The sequence below is a fragment of the Emys orbicularis genome, chromosome 15, assembly GCF_028017835.1.
Source record: "Emys orbicularis isolate rEmyOrb1 chromosome 15, rEmyOrb1.hap1, whole genome shotgun sequence".
Taxonomy (NCBI): Eukaryota; Metazoa; Chordata; order Testudines; family Emydidae; genus Emys; species Emys orbicularis.
The window spans coordinates 10,709,069-10,728,147 of record NC_088697.1 but is presented as its reverse complement, the minus strand read 5'-3'; the positions used below and the strand labels follow the sequence as shown (position 1 = coordinate 10,728,147).

The following is a 19,079-nucleotide window of genomic DNA, read 5'->3' as shown; positions in this document are numbered from 1 at the left end:
CTGAACAGAACTGGACCCAGAACTGATCTCTGGGGACCCCACTCGTTGTGCCCTTCCAGCTTGACTGTGAACCACTGATAAATACTCTCTGGGAACGGTTTTCCAACCAGTTTTGCACCCATCTTACAGTAGCTCCATCTAGGTTGAAATTTCCCTAGTTTGTTTATGAGAAGGTCATGGGAGATGGTATCAAAAGCCTTACTAATGTCAAGATATACCACATTTATCGCTTACCCCCTATTCACAAGGCTTGTTACTCCATGAAAGAAAGCTATCTGGTTGGTTTGACACAGTTTGTTCTTGACAAATCCATGCTGACTGTTACTTATCACCTTATTATCTTCTAGGGGGTTGCATATTGATTGCTTAATTATTTGCTCCATTATTTTTCATGCAACAAATCATGTTGTCCGCTTGCTTCCTGGGTAGAAGTTGCAGGTTGTACCCCTGTACATCCAAATGTACCCCCGACATGCCATTATCTAAACTCAGGGTCCTGTTTATTTTTTCGTGTAAATTTCCTCTCTCGAAGATTTCACAATCTCTTCATTAGCATTTGGCTGAGCGTACAAACTGGGACACATCTCCCGTCTGTCTGTCTGTTCCCATCTGTCTCTTGTCTTATTCTTAGTCCCTTTGTGGGCAGGGACTGTGTTTTTGTTCTCTGTCTGTAGAATTTCTAGCACAGTGGGATCTGGTCAATGACGGGATATGAGCATTACGGTAATAGAAATAATAAATAATTGGGAGGGTCCAGGCAGTGGGAGGGAGGGTGTTGGAGAGCAGGGGAGTGTCCAGATGGTGGTAGGCTGGTGGGGGGTAGGTTTGGGGTGAAGAGTTCCTGTGAGCTGGGACGTCTGGGGGCAGTGGGAAGGAGATGTACCATGTAGTAGGTTCTGTAGGGAGTTGTGATGCAATGGAGGGCTGGAAGGCGTGGGTCAGGATGTCAAGGAGCTGGGAGGGGTGGTGGTGGGAGTAAAGGGGAGGTGGGGGCTGGGTAGTGTTTGCTCCAGGAAATGGGGGAACTAGCAATGGGGAGGGAACTGGAGCTCTTGGGAGTCGGAAGAAAAGACAACTTGGGGCAGAGGGAAGGTGAGACAGAAAGTGGTTGGACAGCGGGAAATTTGGGGGAAGCTCTAGTGAGGAAGGCTGGCGGCAATGGGAGGGAAGGGGAGAGGAGAACACGAGGAGTGGGTGCTCGTGGGTCCCAAGAAGGTGGGGAGGGGTGAGAGCAGTGGGTGGAAGGGGAGTGGGTGTCATAATGAGTGAGAAGGCTAGCTGCACCCTGTCCCCTTCCTGCTCTCTCTCAGTGCGCCCCCTCCCCCCACAGGTGTCAGGCCTCCTGCCTTTTCCTCTCCTGGACTGGAATTCTACAACTATCCTGCTCCTGGACTAGACCGGGGCTACAACGTCCTGGGTATCCACTGGACTTACCCAGCAGGCCTGGCACAAATATGCACTTCCTTGGTTATGTCTGTGACCCTCCCAGCATCCCGGGGGAAGGGGCTCCATGGTATCTGATAGTGAATTTCAGCTGGCCTGACCCCAAGTCACTAATGTCTTCACCTGTCTTGAAAAGTTGTCATGTAAGATATCAACAGAAAGCTACTGACATGATGTTAATTAATATTCTTGCATGGTGTATGTATGGAGGACAAAGGCAAGATTACAGATAGCTGGGGAATGATGTTCAAGCGTGTCTGCCAGCCAGGGCTGAAGTTACCCCACCCTAGACAAAGACAGGTGGTTCTGCCCACCTCGAAGGCACTTTCAGGGTACATTAAGAGACAATGGGAATGCAATTTACATAAACGAAAAACAAACCTGTCATACTTACAAGGGGCAGAGGTAACCACTCAGCATCATGGCAGGGGAGGCTATCTCAGGACCAGACCAAATTCCATTTTAGCAAACACCAGCAGGGGACGAAACCAGCATGGAACTTCCTTCATCACTAGTCTCCAGGCCTCCTTCCTCACAGCTTGAATGCCCTTTACTTTGGAGGGGAACCTCCAGAAAACTCCCTTTCAAAGGTTGACTGAACTATACAAAAGAGAGGCAGAGAACCCCAAGTTATCTTTCATTTAAGATAATAATATATGGAGATATACCTATCTCATAGAGCTGGAAGGGACCCTGAAAGGTCATTGAGTCCAGCCCCCTGCCTTCACTAGCAGGACCAAGTGCTGATTTTGCCCCAGATCCCTAAGTGGCCCCCTCAAGGATTGAGCTCACAACCCTGGGTTTAGTAGGCCAATGCTCAAACCACTGAGCTATCCCTCCCACAAAGATGACAAAGGCACCAAGCACTTTTGACTTTGGGGGAGATATTGAGTAAGGGGGTGGTCTCAGGGCCAGTGCAGCCACTAGGCAAACTAGGCGGTTGCCTAGGATGCCAAGATTTGGGGGTGCCAAAAAGTGGTGCCCCCCAATTTTTTTACGGTGTTTCAGCCTGCCGCCCCCCCGCCCCCGCACTTCCCCTGAGTGTCCCCCGGCTGGCCACCCCCTGCCGCCCCCCCCCCCCCACGCTTCCCCAGAGTGCGTCCCACGCTGCCTCCACTCTGCTGGCTCTGGGCATCAACTGCTGCCGCAGGGTCTTAGTGCCTCTCCATCACTAGTGGCAGGGCAGCCTGCCCTTCCCCCTCCGACCCTTCCCTTTTCCGGTGGGACCCTCCACCAGCACAGCCCGCCCCCTGTGCCCGCAGTCACCGCTCCTGCCCCACACTGGGCAAGGGTCACCCCCAGTGAGGCTACAGTGAGGAGCAGCAGCAGGGGAGGCGGCGCACATGTGATGGCAACCCCCCCCCCCGGCACCCACCACCGGGGAGGTGAGGGGGCTTCTGGACCTGAGAGGGGCCCTAGGAGCATGTGCAGTGACCGTGGTGCAGAGTGAGTGTGCTGCAGGGGGGAAGGGAGGAGAGAGGAGGGGTCCCTCCCGCAGAGCTCACTGCTGCCCTCGGGGAGAGGGCTGGGGGGAGTCCTCCTCTCTGGCCCCATCCCTGGGGCAGCCTGCCTGCACCCCAAACTCATCCCCAGCCCTGCTCCACCCGAGAGCCTGCACCCCCAGCCAGAGCCCTCACCCCCACACCCCAACCTTCTGCCCTAGCCCTGAGCCTCCTCCCACACCCCAAACCCCTCATCCCCAGCCAGAGCCCTCATCCCCCTGCACCCTAACCTTCTGCCCAGCCCTAAGCCTCCTCCCACACCCCAAACCCCTCAGCCCCACCCCACAGTCCTCACCCCTCCACCCCCTTCCTACACACCCTCTCTGCCCCCAAACTTCCTCCCAGAGCCTGCACCCCAGCCCTTCGCACGCCCTCCCAGAGCCTGCACCCTTCACCCCCTCCTGCACCCTCACCCTCTGCCCCAGCCCGGAGCCTGCACCCACCACCCAAACTCCCTCCCAGAGCCTGCACCCCAGACCTCCTCCCCCCACCCAAACTCCATTCCAGAGCCTTAGGCAGGTGGGGGGCGGAGTTTGGGGGCGTGGGTTCTAGGCACCACCAAAATTTCTACAGACCTGCAAACCCCTGCCAGTGTCTGGGTTTTAAGCCCTGTTATGCCTGCAACAGGCCTAAGCCTGTGAGTGACCCCCATAGCAGCTGCCTGAAGTGCTTGGGGGGATCACACATGAAAGACAAGTCTTGGATTTGTAAAAATTTTCATCCGAGAACGTAGGAGGAGCGTGATATTCGTTTGAGGGCTCTCCTCATGGAGGCTGCACTCCGCCCGGTGCAGGACTGCAATCTCGGCAGCGCCGGCTCTAGGGTTTCTGCCACCCCAAGCGGCGGGAAAAAAAAAAAAGCCAATCGGTGGCACTTCGGCGGCAGCTCAATCACGCCGCTTCCTTCTTCGGTGGCAGTTTGGTGGTGGGTCCTTCACTCCCTCCCTTCTTCTTCAGCGGCAGCTCAAAGAGGAAGAGAGGGACTGAGGGACTTGCCGCTGAAGACACGGACGTGCCGCCCCAATAGCGGACAAACGTGCTGCCCCTTTGTATTGGCCGCCCCAAGCACCTGCTTCCTTCCTGACTCTAGGCCCGGCACCTCGACCTCGGTTTGTAGTGCACCCCTGGCACCGGGCTCAGTCTGGCACCACTACCCCTTGCCAGTGCCCAAGAAGCAGTCAAAAAAGTGGGACTCCCTGGCACCAAGCAAAAAGGGTCCAGGGACATTGGGCAAAGGACCTAGTTCAGGCCACCTGCCCACCCCAGAGCTGCATGGGGGTTTCTCTCCGATTGGATCCACTAGTCTCCCCAGGGATCCACCGCTGACTCCTGGGAGTGGCACGGGATCCCAACTCACTATTGTGTGAATAGGTGTGTGTAGGTTGTTGAAATTTGTCATATTGATATTGTCAGTTGTTGTATGATGAAGTATCCTCCATTCTAATTTTAAAAAATTTATTAGTAACAATAATTGGATATTCTAAAGGTAGAATAAAATGTAGTAGATTTTGATATGAAAGAATGAAGGAAGGAAATATACGTGACTAAAAAGGGTGTGTTTTTGAAAGTATGTTGAAAGTTTATAATAAGCGATGGTCCGGGGGGACAGGGCAAGTGAGGGGGGGCACAAGGTGGAAGTTTCGCCTAGGGCGCAAAATATCCTTGCACCGGCCCTGGGTGGTCTGCCCTCTTGGTGGAAAATAGTGTGGTAAGAATCTTACCTTGGACCAGGACTGTAGTTTTATTAGGTCCTAGTCTCTAGAAAGCATTGTTCACTTCCTGGTAACCATTTCTAACTCTATTGTTTATACCTGAACTCACTTTAAATGCTTTTGTTAGATTAAACGTTTAGTAAATGAATCTGGTGCTGTCTTTGAATACAAGTGATAGCTATCTCCAATTAAAGTGATAAGCTGGGCCATTTGTCTCTTCTGAGGGCAACCAATCCTTATTCCTCTGAACAGTCCAGGAGAAAGTAGCCGTTGCAGAGCACATGGTTTTGGGGAAATTAAGGAGTGGGGGTGTTGCGATCTCTTGCCAGTTGTATCCAAGGCTGGTGGAAGCCAGAATGTGTCAAGGGTGCCATAAGCAGGTTGCTGAAGTCAGAGCTGCTGGTCCAGGGTTATTTATCTCACAAATACTCAGTGTGTCCTTCAATGCCAGACAAGGGAGCTCCAGCAGCAGAACATTGAAAGTCACCCAAGATTACAGATGACAACGCCTCACTGGTCTCGACTGCACGGCAGAATGTGAAAATGGCCTAGGTCGGTAATTAAACTCCTTGAGATGTGGAGCATCTTGCTCCCCCATCACCATGTGCAATAGCCACAATCTCTCTTCTCTGCAGGCTCCTTGGATTTTGGGATCCATCTTTCCTGAAGTCACCTGGCCTGATTCTTATTTTTCACATTCTGCTTGTCCAGAAGGAAATGGTAAACTGCAGAAACTGCTAAAGGAGAAAGCAGTGTGTATCTGTGTGTGTATGTGCAGGGAGGTGAGAATAACTCCTACACAGCACCAAAAGGCAACACACCCTCAGAGCCAAAGGAGGGTGGGGAGAGGGAGAAGTGATGCCTCTAACAGAGGCGTCTAACCCAATTGTCAGCTGCCAGCGTTTTGGAGCTGAACAGAGGCAGACCCCACTCCAGAGAGCACAAGGAAGTGTGTGCTGGAGGAGGCCCCTGGAAGGGAAAAGGGAGACACATTTTTTTGAAGAACATAAAAAGGGAGGCTCCCGTGGGGAAGAAGAAAAGCCCTGGGCAGCCTTATAAGCAGTTGATTGTACCCGTCCAGCACTGGGGGGGGAGGGGGGGGATAATGTTGTTAGCACATAACTGTCCTTTTGCTAGTCACTCAGGAGTGAATGCCCAGGATAGGAGGGGGTAATTCAGCCTCTGTCCACCCCACGTGGCTAAGGCTGTCAATAGGGCACGTTCACTAAAGGCACAAGGAGCCTAGATCCTCCTGTTAACACAAGTTCTGCCAGTTGACCAGGTACCATGTCAGTCTCTAGGACCACCCTTTGTTTAACCAGAGAAATCTGTGCACCGTCACATTTCCATCCCGCAGATGCCTGCCCATTGATTTTGACAACCTTAATATGCTCCATATCTGGCTCTGCAGAGCCAGTTCTCCTAAAATGTGTCAGGTAGGCTTCAGACGCCTCCGAGGCTTTTGCAGCTATCATTAGCCCATTATCATGGCTTGGTTGGGGCTTGGTTTCTTTCAGCAGGGTACTGATACACCGATAACACCTTCTTGGGCTCTCTTCCTTCACAGGAGATCTTTCTGCTTTTTGCTTTTCAGCTTCCAGTGCAGCTTTCAGTCACATTTCTGCCTGCCAGAGCTGGTACTTTTCCTGCTGCCTCTAACTTTGCAGTTGTCGCTGCTCATATTTATGCTTCACTGTTTCATTTTCCCTTTCCCAGAGTAAGCAGACAGAACACAACAAACTGTAACCTTTCTTTAACTATTTCCAGCCACCACGCTTGAGTTTCCCTTAAAATCACTATACCCGTGCTTAAAATAACAAGCTGTGCATAGATCTTTCTCACAGCGCCACTGTGACATTACCCTTGGACTGTTGAACAGCTGTTTCCCCTCAGTTCCCCAACCCGGGGTGCCTTTTACACTGCTTTGCTGTGAGAACAGCCTCTCCTGGCCAGTTAACCCACATGCTCCAGCATGTCATTCACTCTCGCTGCACAGTATTGGGTGCTGCTAGTCCAGGGGTTCTCACAACACGTATTTTGGTGGCCTCAGAGTGCGGCCACGAACTCTTGCTGGCCTCCGCTCTGACAATTTTTCCTAAAATACTTAATTAACTTTAGGAAAAACAAAAATAGGCACCTGTGCATGTCCAGATCATTGTAATTTATGTAGGGTTTTTTTTGCAGACTCAGTAATAAAATAATATACAGTTGTCTCTATTCTTTACTGGACCTAAACAGCAGAGAAACACAAATAAGGTGCTTTGCAAGTTCTTGTCTTTTGTTCTTGTTTCTTTTGCATTTTTGGTTGCTTTTTTCCCCCTAGACTTGCTAGATCATAAGTCCGCTGCTGTGAAAAGTACTATTTGTATGTTTCTTAATATCACTTTTCACAGCCTCCTCGCTAGCTACTAAGTCTGTTGTGAAAAGTGATATTAACAAACCTATAAATATCAATTTTCACAGCGGACTTACTCAGCCCTGGCAAGCTGGGGGTGGTGGGTTGATGGGGGGTGAGACTGGAGCTGGCACTCACTGCTGTGTGGCCAGGGCCCGGAGCCCAGGGCTAGAGCCCAAAGCCCTGCAGCAGGGGCCTGGAGCCCTTAGCGGGGGCCAGGGCAATGGGGGGCAGGGGTTGAGCCCAGGCCAGCACCCACTGCTTCATGGCCAGGCCCAGAGCCTGAAGCCCCATAGCTGTATCCTGGGGCCAGAGCCTGCCGCTGCACAACTGAAGCCTGGGACCAGAGCCTGAAGCCGGAGGAGGTAGCAGGGACCAGGGAGATGTGGGGTGTTGAGCCTGGGACCAGCACCCCCCGCAGGCTGGGGCCGTAAGCCCCACAGCTGCATCTTGGGGTCTGACAGCTGGAGCCCCGGGGATGGGGCCCACTGCCATGTGGCTGGAGCCTGAACCCCCATGACCAGAGCCTGCCACCTGCCACCCCAGGGCTGAAGCCCAAGCCCCACCATGCCCAGAAAGGGGACAGGGCCCAATCCCTGCTTTACTTCCCCGAATCACTACCCAGGCTGCTGTGGTGGTAAGAAAAGCCCCTGGTGGCTGCATTTGAGAAACACTATATTAGTCAGCCACTTAGAAATTACTCCAGGGGAGAATACTAGCAAATTCACTAGTCTGAGACTTTCCCCCGGAAATGTGTTTCTTGCAGTGTCCAGCACACTACTGATACTCATATAAAGTCTGTCATTTCATCAGTGGAAAATGACCTGCACCAACCTTGTTATCCCAAATGGAGTTTCCCACACTCTTTAATCCAAACACACTGGTTAGATAAAACAGTTTTATTAACTACCGAAAGAAAAGATGTTAAGTGACTACAAGTAATGAGGCATAACATTCCGAATTGGTTACGAAAGAAATAAAAGATAAAACACAAACTGACGTCTAACTTCACAAGCTAAAATGTCTTTCTCTAACCGCATGTTGTGACAGGCTGGGTTTCCTTTCAGCCAGGGCTCCCCTCACCCTTTCCTGCTGCCCAAGTTCAATTCTTCAGGAGGCGTTGATGTCATGAGCACAGAGAAAAGGGAGAGAGAGAGTCTCAAGCAATTTTCTCACCTCTTTTAATAATTTAGTCCTTTGTACTAGAAACATCTTCAGTTTTCAGCTGAATCATGGTGAAAGGCTGTCTGTTGTGGATGTGAGCTTCAAGCCATCCTTGTGATGGAATGTAAATTTCTTGTTCACCCTTCCCCTGGCCGGAGAATGGCCATTTAACCAGGTGATAGGTTTGCTGTCTCTGAGGAACCAGTCTCAGGGTGTTCCACAGAATTGTAATATTTTCAGTAACATCATACAGTAAAATCTCATAACTACATACCGTGTTGCTTAACAGGATGATCATGTTCAGCGGATTATGAGTTTTCAAATGATCCCTCCCAAGGCATAATTTGTACAAAATAGATAATTTTGTAAAAGAGGGAACATAGGAGTACAGACTGTCACACAGTGTCTGTCTGTGCGTGTTCCCAGCAGATATGCAGGTAGTTCAATCCCTCATAAGCAGAGTGTTCTGCACCTTTGAGAACCTGAGGAGGTGGCCCTGGGATTTCAATGATTTACTAAGGACTGGAGTTAGACTATTTTTTATGACAGAGTCTTAGGAATTCACCTGATCTCATTTGTTTTCTTTCATCTGAGCAGGGTTTCTAGTTTCCAAACCTGATGTGATCTCCCAGCTGGAAGAAAGGGAAGAGCCGTGGGTCCCAGACCTCCTCGGTTCAGAGAAAAGGGAGATCCTGAGAGATCCCTGCACAGGTAAGGAAACATTAAATCTACTCAGAATCTAAGTGCCTGAAGTTGACATCTGGTGTACCCTAGGAAGACCTTGGGAGCTCTTTGAGTTCAGGATTGTCCCCAGGAGGTGTCGTATCCCCAGGGAAGATATAGCTCATGGCGTACTACAGATCCTAACTGACATCTGTCAGTAGATTCTTCCCTTCCCACTGAGTATTAAGATGGGATGTGAAGGCCAAATTGATTCCCTTTGGGGAAAGAGTTTGGGGGGAGTTCAGTTCCTGGTTTTTATTTGACATCTCTCCAGCACTTGTTTTGGTTTGCTCTTCCCTTTTCCATCCCTGTTTGAGGTTTCTCTCTCTGTCCCAGCAGGTGAGGTGATGGTGAGTGAAAATGAGGAGCAGAATTCTCAGCAGGAAGATCCTGAGCAAGTGGAATCACACGGAGCATTATTGCAAAGATTGAAAGGGGATGTGTCCAGGAGTCATGAGCAGGGAACAGCCTGTGAGATTCAGCACAGACCAGAGAGGGAGCAGGGAAACCAGCCAGGGGAGAAAATGGGAAAATTAATTTACTTTTGGGGAACTCACAAGGACTCGAAGGAAACCACAGCCCAGCAGGAAATCCTCAGGGCAAAGAGAAAAACTACATGCCCTGAGTGTGGGAAATACTTTAGTCACTGCTCATCCCTTATTAGACATCAGAGAATACACACAGGGGAAAGACCCTATGAATGCTGTGAGTGCGGGAAAAGCTTCACTAACAACTCAAGTCTTATTACGCATCAGAGAATCCACACAGGGGAAAGACCCTATGAATGCAGGGAGTGTGGAAAAAGCTTCACTGACAGCTCACACCTTACTAAGCATCACAAAGTCCACACTGGGCAGGGACTCTATGAATGCGGTGAATGTGGAAAAAGCTTCACGGATAGCTCAGCCCTTCTTAAACATCACAGAATCCACACGGGAGAGAGACCCTACGTATGCTGTGAGTGTCGGAAAGCCTTCAGTCAGAGCTTTGAGCTTACTAGACATCAGAGAATCCACACGGGGGAGAGACCTTATGGATGCTGTGAGTGCGGGAAAAGCTTCATTCAGCACTCACACCTCATTAGGCATCAGAGAAACCACACAGGTGAGAGACCCTATAAATGCGGTGAGTGCGGGAAAAGCTTCACTCAGAGCTCAGACCTCATTATACATCAAAGAATGCACACGGGGGAGAGACCTTACGTATGCTCTGAGTGCGGGAAAACCTTCATTCAGCATTCACACCTCATTAGACATCAGAGAAACCACACGGGTGAGAAACCCTATGAGTGCTGTGAGTGCGAGAAGACCTTCATTCAGCTGTCAGAACTTACTCGACATGAAAGAATCCACACAGGAGAGAAGCCCTATGAATGCCGTGAGTGTGGGACAAGGTTCACTCAGAGCTCATCCCTTAAATATCATCAGAGAATCTGCAAGGGAGAGAAACACCATAAAAACCTCACAGGCTAGCCAGACATTTTTTTCTTTAATACTTTTGCTAATTTCCATATAGTAACCTTTAAGTCTGTTTGAACCGTTTGCAGCACCATTATCCCTCAGCTTGTCCAGAGGAGTTGCCCATTTTTGCCTTTTGCATTTCGCCCTGTTTTGGAGTGGACCCGGTTGTCCTTGCTATCAACTCCATTGTCCCAGGAGTAATGGGAGTGCGTCCCTTCTTCCAGAAAACAAGGAGCATCACATTTATACACTTCCTCTTATTGCACTGTTTTTAGAGTCACCAGTGATACAGACTGTATCATTCTCAGTTGTTCTCACATTGCCCTGGAGTGTGCTCTACGGCATTTTTGGACTTTTTTTTTCATTTATGATGTATTTAAATACAATGAAGAGAAGCAGGGGCAGGAAAAAATTGTCATTTCTGCCTCTGTGACACTGGAAGGAGACGGGGTGACTCAGAGAGATTCCCTCCTTCCCCATCACTCCAGAAGTGTTACCTCCTGTCTGAGCCAGGCAGAGTTTATCTTCTCCACATTCTATCCCTCCACCTCTCAGAGTGTCATGTGATGCAGTGCTCTCAGCTGTCTGTGTTTGGAGATGACGCTTTGACTTGTTTAATCCTATAGCAGAGTCACTATGACTGGAGATGAAAATGTCAAAGACCTGGAAGGGGAATTCAAATGGATCCCAAACACAGTGGGATTATTTGCAGTTTAAATCCCAGTTTCCAACTATTGGCCAAGCCACTTGGGGGAAGGTTGGCTGTATTTTCCTCCATTATGACGATACTAAAATGCTAAAACTTTTCTAAATTACATAACTCGACAGTGCTGAATGAAGCAGGTTTGAATGGATCAGAGGAGAGTGTGGTGGGAGAATCTCTTGTCCCAATTCTGAGTTATTAGATGTAACCTGCTCTGGAATTTCACTCGACACTTTCACTGTCATGTATTTTGTCTCTCTGTGATGTTGGTTTCTATCTTTCCTGAAAAGTTGTTTGGTCGCCCAACTGGATATTAGTTTACTTTGATGAGACGTAGCTCAGATTTATTGGAGACTTTGAGACAAATGACCATTTGTTAAAGTCATCATTTCTCACTTCAGCGTTGCTTTTTCCCCACCCCTCCATGATGATGTGGAGAAAGTTCAAGTGCAGTTCAGTCAACAGGAGAGAACTCTCCAATTTACTGGACATGCTAACAAAGAAGCAGCAGTGATTTTAAATCTCCCCTGGGAAATGGTGAACAACAGCAGAACCCCAACTAACTGAAGCAAGTGCAGATGACCACAGTGGAGTTCAATTGTTTAAGCCCGTGGTTCTCAAACTTCATTGCACCGTGACCCCCGTCTGACAACAAAAATTAATCCATGACATGCCCCTCCCCCTGATGGAAGCTGAAGCCCACGAGCTTCAGCCCTAGGCGGCAGGACAGTAGCCCGAGCTCTGCTCTGCAGAGTGGATGAAGCCACACCCGAGTCCTGCCCTATGTGTGTGTGAGTTGGGGGGGGGAATGAAGCTGCACCCCAAGTCCTGCCATATGGGGGGGCTGAAGCTGCAGAATAGCTGCAGAAAAATATCTATTTTTGAATAGAAACTCCACCTCTGGTAACTTACCGAGATTCTGGTCCAGGCCTTTAGCTAGTTCCTAAGTTAAAGAAACACTGGGCATGTTTGGGGAAGCCGTTCCGCACTAGCACTGCTGAGATTTTTGAGTGGTTTGGTAAAGGGTTCTACTTCAGAGAAGTGTAAATGTACCCTAGCCAAGGCCAAGGATTTGGAAAAAAAAGGGGGGCAGAAATAGTACACACCCAGTTCTTAGTTTTCACCCAGTAAAGGCTGCTATGGCGACGAATGGCCCAAGGAAAATTGTTTGTACAGCTCCACTTCCTAGTTAAGTGTCACAGATTACAGTCTCAAAGGATGCCAGGGTTAGATTGAGAACAATCATCTTTCACCGTTTGGATCCAAAGTTTCATGAGGCAAAGAGAGAGAGAGTCCTTCCGAGGACATTCCTTCCCTGTGAATCCCAAACTGGCTGCCACTTCCATGCTGTGGAAATGATGGTAAGCAATGAGGGAATGAATGTGTCAGGCTCCAATTGCAGACTGTGGGATACACGAATGTTAGAGTTCTGATCTATGGGTTTGCGTCTTAGGGCTCGTCTACACTTAAAATGCTACGTCGGCACAGCTGCACCAGTGGAACTGCGCTGCTCTAGCGCTTGAATGAAGAAGCTCTAAGGAGAAGGGAGAGAGCTCTCCCGTTAGCTTAGATAATCCACCTCCCCAGGAGGTGGTAGCTTTGTCAGCAGGAGAAGCTCTCCCGCTGATATGGCCCTGTGTACACGGGGGGAGGGGTAATACTCTGTACCTGAAAGCACCCTGGAATCCCCATATTCACCACTGTCATATGATGGACATGTTTTGTACAATGCAGGCCTTGTGAAGTATCATTTTAAGTCTTGGTCTGTTGAACCTTAATACCTTGTTGAATTGTAGGTATGATCTTTGTATGTGAAGTTGTGAAGTACTGCTCTATGTGTTACTGAAATACGTTGTGAGGTTGGGAAACGCCCAGAGCCAGCCTTTCTGCTGCAACAACGGAGAAGCTATCGCTGGCCAGACAGGCGTTGATGGCCCACCAAGAAGAATCCACTCTCCCAGAGGCTCCTTAGAGAGGGAACATATGCCGTGGGGACAGCCTAACCCAGGGGTTGGCAACCTTTCAGAAGTTGTGTGCCGAGTCTTCACTTATTCACTTTAACTTAAGGTTTCGCGTGCCGGTAATACATTTTAACGTTTTTTAGAAGGTCTCTCACTATAAGTCTATATTATATAACTAAACTATTGTTGTATGTAAAGTAAACAAGGTTTTCAAAATGTTTAAGAAGCTTAATTTAAAATTAAATTAAAATGCTGATCTTACGCCGCTGGCCCACTCAGCCCACTGCCGGACTGGGGTTCTGTTCACTTAGTTCGGCAGCGGGCTGAGCGGGGCCTGCGGGACCCCGGCTGGCAAAGGGCCGGCAGCCGGGACCCCAGACCGGCAGCGGGCTGAGTGGGGCCGGCGGTTGGGACCCCAGACCGGGGGTACAGGTGGGAATGTGGGGAGGGGTGCAGGAGCTCCCGTTTGGTGCTCAGGGTGGGGGTGGGGATGTGGGGGGGTGCAAGAGTCAGGGCATGGGGTGTGGGGGGGCTGGGGATGTGTGGAGGGTGCAGGAGTCAGAACGGGGGCTGGAGGTGTGTGAGGGGGTGCAGGAGTCGGTGTGGGATGGCTGGGTATGTGGGGGGTGCAAAAGTCAGGGCTGGGATTGTGGGGGGGTGCAGGGGTCAGGGCAGAGGGCTGGGTGTGTGGGGAGGGGTTCAGGGGTCAGGGCAGAGGGCTGGGTGTGTGTGGGGGTTCAGGGGTCAGGGCAGAGGGCTGGGTGTGTGGGGGGGGTTAAGGGTCAGGGCAGAGGGTTGGGGGGTGTGGAGGTGCAGGGCAGAAGGCTGGGTGGGGGGGTTCAGGGCAGAGAGCTGGGGTGCTCGGCTCATGGGGGTGCTCCCAGATCCCCTGCCATGAGCGGCTCACGGCAGGGGGCTGGAGGGGATATGCCCGATTCCACCCCTTTCCCCAGGGCCCCGTCCATTCCCACCTCTTCGCTGCCTCCTCCCCGGAGTAGCAAGGACGCTGCGGCTCGGCTCCCCCTCCCCCTGGCTAGGGCGATCAGGTGATCGGCACAGGGAAGGAGAGGAGGAGGGGCAGGAAAGCACCACGCTGGGAGAAGAAGCGGGGGAGGGGGGAGCTTGGCTGCCGGCAGGACCATGCTTCTGCCTCCTGCCCCCACAGGAGAGAGCGGTGGGCGGGGGGGCAGAGTGGGGCCGGGACCCCGGCAGGTAGCAGCGTGCCATTAAAAATCGGCTCGCGTGCCGTCTTTGGCCTAACCAATGTCACAGCAAGGATCTTTCTACCAGCTGGAAGTATAAAAGAGGGAAAATGACATCAGCACTTGGCTTCTTCCCCCCCTGTCAACACCTGGAAGATTGTGTGGAGGACAAAGACTTTGAACTAGGGAGATTGGTCCCAGGCTGGAAGGGAGTTCAGTCTGAGTATTGGGAACTGTGAGCTGCCTGTAACTTCTATTAGGGTGAGCGACTGTTTGATTCAAATCTTGCTTTGTTAAAGTTCGAATTTAGACTGTGTTTCTATTTTTATTTGGTAGGTAACCAATTTTTTATCTCTATTCTTGCTACTTATAGTCACTTAAAATCTGTCTGTAGTTCATAAATCTGTTTTATATTTTACCTAAACCAGTGTGGTTTTGGTTGAAGTGCTTGGGGAATCTCTGCTCAGGATACAAAGGCTGGTGCATGTCCACGTTCCTTTGAAGAAGTGGCAAATTAATGAGCTTGCACTGTCCAAGGGAGTCTTGAGTAGTGTAAGACGGTATGTTTCTGGGGTGTAAGGCTGGGGCAATTGGCTGGTGCCTCTCCGTATTTTTCATGAGTGGCTAAAGGGAGCATTCATGCAATTTAGCTGGGTGCGGGGCTACACCTGCCGATGGCTGCATGATCACAGTGCTTGGCGGGGTTTGCTGCTTGTCGCTGGCATAGCATTGTGAGAGACAACCCAGGCAGGAGAGTGAAGGAGGCACAGTGGTCCCACAGTGCCAGACTGTACCCCGGGGATCCCATCGCAGGGGGTTAGGTTGGTATAACTATGTCGCTCGGGTGTGGATTTTTCAAACCCTGAGCAATGTCGTTATACTGATATAGGACTGTAGTGTAGACCAGACCTTAGATTTTCTGTTGTGTTTTACAGATTTGCATCACTTCTCCTCTACCTCCTCCTACTTTGAAAGATTAAGAAGTGTGAAAATACAAGAGGTGTTTCTCATGATGCAAATATTCTCACATAGGAGACCCCTTCCACCAACACACATGGCAGAAGAGCCCAAAATAATACAGTTCTGGGGGTACATGTGGTACCATTGTAGAAAAGTTTCCTAAATTAGCATCCTCACACTTTCCTTCGGGACCCAGTGGTAAGAGACATAGGACCAGCCTCGTCTCTGGCAATGCCAAATGACTCCGATGGTCCAGGTTCCTCAACGCTTGACATTGACGGTGAATAATAGAGCCGAAGGGTCAAATGTTGAGTGGCTAAGTTACCAGCTAAGAAACTAACGGCAGATCTACATTATTGGGTTAAGTCGACCTAAGTTAGAATCTGAGGCCTGGTCTACACTAGGAGGTTATGTCGAATTTAGCAGCGTTAAATCGAATTAACCCTGCCCCCGTCCACACATGGAAGCTATTTAGTTCGACACAGAGGTCTCTTAAATTCGACTTCTGTACTCCTCCCCAACGAGGGGAGTAGCGCTAAATTCGACATGGCCATGTCGAATTAGGCTAGGTGTGGATGGAAATCGACGGTAATAGCTCCGGGAGCTATCCCACAGTGCACCACTCTGTTGACGCTCTGGACAGCAGTCTGAGCTCGGATGCTCTGACCAGCCACACAGGAAAAGCCCCGGGAAAATTTGAATTCCTTTTCCTGTCTGGCCAGTTTGAAGCTCATTTCCTGTTTGGACATCGTGGCGAGCTGAGCAGCACTGGCAACGATGCAGAGCTCTCCAGCAGAGATGGCCATGCAATCTCAGAATAGAAAGAGGGCCCCAGCATGGACTGATCGGGAAGTCTTGGATCTGATCGCTGTGTGGGGCGATGAGTCTGTGCTTTCCGAGCTGCGATCGAAAAGACGGAATGCAAAGATCTACGAGAAGATCTCCAAAGCCATGACAGAGAGAGGATACAGCCGGGATGCAACGCAGTGCCGCGTGAAAATCAAGGAGCTGAGACAAGGGTACCAGAAGACCAAAGAGGCAAACGGACGCTCCGGATCCCAGCCCCAGACATGCCGTTTCTACGAGGCACTGCATTCCATCCTAGGTGCGGCCGCCACCACTACCCCACCACTGACCGTGGACTCAGACGATGGGATATTGTCGACGGCCGCTTCCTCGGAGATGTTAGCGGACGGGGAAGATGAGGAAGGAGATGAGGAGGACGAGGCAGTCGACAGCGCTTACAACGCTGATTTCCCAGACAGCCAGGATCTCTTCTCACCCTCACAGAGATCCCTTACCAACCGTCCCCAGGCGTTAACCCTGACCCAGAATCAGGGGAAGGATCAGTCGGTAAGTGTTTTAAACATGTAAACATTTATTTTGAACAGAACATTCATATTAACAGTGGGTTTTTCATGATTTGTTTGCCCTAGGCGCTTAACGTTTCAGTCCTTGGCAGTGCAACTACTGCAAAAAAATCTAACAATGTCCGGTTTATCATGATTGTTTTGCCCTAGGCGCTCTACTGTTTAGTCCTTGCCAGTGCAGCTACAGTAAAATTCGGTCTATATGTCCGGGGATAGAGCTGAAATCCTCATGGGACATCTCCATGAAGCTCTCCTGGAGGTAATTGGAAAGCCTTTGCATGAGGTTCCTTGGGAGAGCGGCCTTATTGTGTCCTCCGTAGTAGGAAACGTTTCCGCGCCAGGAGATCATCAAGTACTCCGGGATCATTGCCTTGCAGAGCAGGGCGGCATACGGCGCTGGTCTTTGCAGGCTTTCCCGAAGCATCCGTTCTTTCTCGGTCTCTGAAATCCCCATCAGAGTGATGTTGCTCATGGTGACCTGCTTTGAATTAGGTAGGGGAATGTTAGTATTGGGACTGCTTGCCTGTTCCTTTACAGAACTGTAACCGGCGGTTTACAGCCACGCGGTGGAGGCGGGAGAGGGGCAGCATACAGGGATCTTTCCCCGGGACAGCCGCGAGGGTGTGGGACAGGGGCAGAGTTCATGCTTGCCGGATTGCTGGCAGCAGGAACTGGCCAACGCTAGGAGCATTGCTTTGACCGTGAAAGGAGGCCAGTGCTATTATTAAAGTTTTAAGCAGCCACAAGTCTACGGCTTACCATGTCAGCCTGCTACCCAAATTCCGCTGTCCTGCCCCGCTTCTCTGATCTGCACTGCAAGACCCCAGGCACTGAATGCGAAGGCCAATAATTCGACCTTGTCCTGAGTGCGCATGTGATAGGTGCTGTGCATGGTCTTGTTCACAGAGAAAGACTATGTTCTTTGTTCACAACAACATTTATCTTTCTGAGGAATTCACTCCCTTTTTCCCATCCCACAGCTGCGACTGTCTCCCGACCTACCCTGGCATCACACTCCCAGAGGCTGGCGCAGATTAGGCGTAGAAAGAAAAGGACACGGGACGACATGTTCTCAGAACTTATGGGCTGCTCCCGAGCCGAGGCAGCCCAGCAGACCCAGTAAAGGGAGAACATGTCCCAAATCCATCGAGCACACATTGAACGGGAGGAGAGGTGGCGGCAGGAAGACCAGCAGGCGACTCAAACGCTGCTTGGACTAATGAGGGAGCAAACGGACACGCTCCGGTGCCTTGTGGATGTTCTGCAGGACCGGAGGCAGGAGGACAGAGCCCCGCTGCAGTCTATCTGTAACCGCCCTCCCCCGCCACCAAGTCCCATACCCCCCTCACCAAAAGTACCAAGAAGGAGGGGCGGCAGAGTCCGTGAAAACTCTCACTCCACCCCTGCAGACTGCTCAAGGAGCAGAAGGCTGTCATTCCCCAAAATTTGATAAGTCCTTTCCTTCCCGCCTCACCCAAGCCCCCGGCCCAGTTTCATCCCCTAACTGTGTAGTTGCTAATAAAAAATACGTTCCTGTTAATTACTGTTTCCATCATGTTCTTTTTGAGGAGAGTCTGTTTGAAGGGGGGGAAGGGGGTTGGTAATTGGACAGGACAGTCACCTTTACCAGGGTACAGACGCGGGGGCAGGTTCAGCAACAGGTCACACACACATTACAGTCACTAGGCACCCTGGTCAGTCTGGGAGGTGGTTTTCATGTTCTGTGTGTGTGTGTGTGGGGGGCTATGTGACTTTGTGGCGGGGGAGGGCGGTTAGAGATCTTATGCAGTGGTCCTTATCCTGGATCACAGAGCCACGCAGCAGGGGATCTGTAACCGTCCTCCCCCTGCCACAAAGTCACATAGCCTCCACACACAGAGTCCCGAACAGGAGGGGTGGCAAGCTCCGTTGAAACAACCAGTCCACCAGTGTGGAGCCTGTCATTCCTCGAGTTTAGAAGCGTCCTTTGCATCACTACACTACACCCGCTCCCCACCACAGTCTGCGTCCCAGTTTCAACACTTTACCGCGAAAACAGTAATAAAGACAACTGTGTTCATTAACAAATTTCCAGTGATTTTATTTTTAAACGTGTGTTGGAAGGCGGGGAATGGGGTGAACGGGGTATGTAACTGGACAGGATAGTGAACATTCACTGGGTAAAGAAACGGGGGCAGGTTCAGCTTCTCTGTAAACAAACTTAATAGTCACAGGTTACCCTGCTCACTGAGGAACCTAGCTTTCAAAGCCTCCCGGATGCACAGCGCGTCCCGCTGTGCTCTTCTAATCGCATGGCTGTCTGGCTGGGTGTAATCAGCAGCCAGGCTATTTGCCTCAACCTCCCACCCCACCATAAACGTCTCCCCCTTGCTCTCACAGAGATTGTGGAGCACACAGCAAGCTGCAATAACAATGGGGATATTGGTTTCGCTGAGATCAGAGCGAGTCAGTAAGCTTCTCCATCTCCCCTTGAGACGTCCAAAAG

The 19,079-nt window shown here is 50.6% G+C and overlaps 1 protein-coding gene across 1 annotated transcript in view; it reads right to left on the bottom strand.

Moving 5' to 3' along the window:
* Positions 1-3,835: 3,835 nt before the first annotated feature.
* The window catches only part of LOC135889554 (zinc finger protein 300-like), a 47,811-nt gene continuing 32,567 nt past the window's right edge, over positions 3,836-19,079 (bottom strand). The window contains exon 5 of the mRNA XM_065417415.1: positions 3,836-3,907. Within this exon, the coding sequence (XP_065273487.1) occupies positions 3,836-3,907 (72 nt within the window). The remainder of the gene's footprint in view (positions 3,908-19,079) is intronic.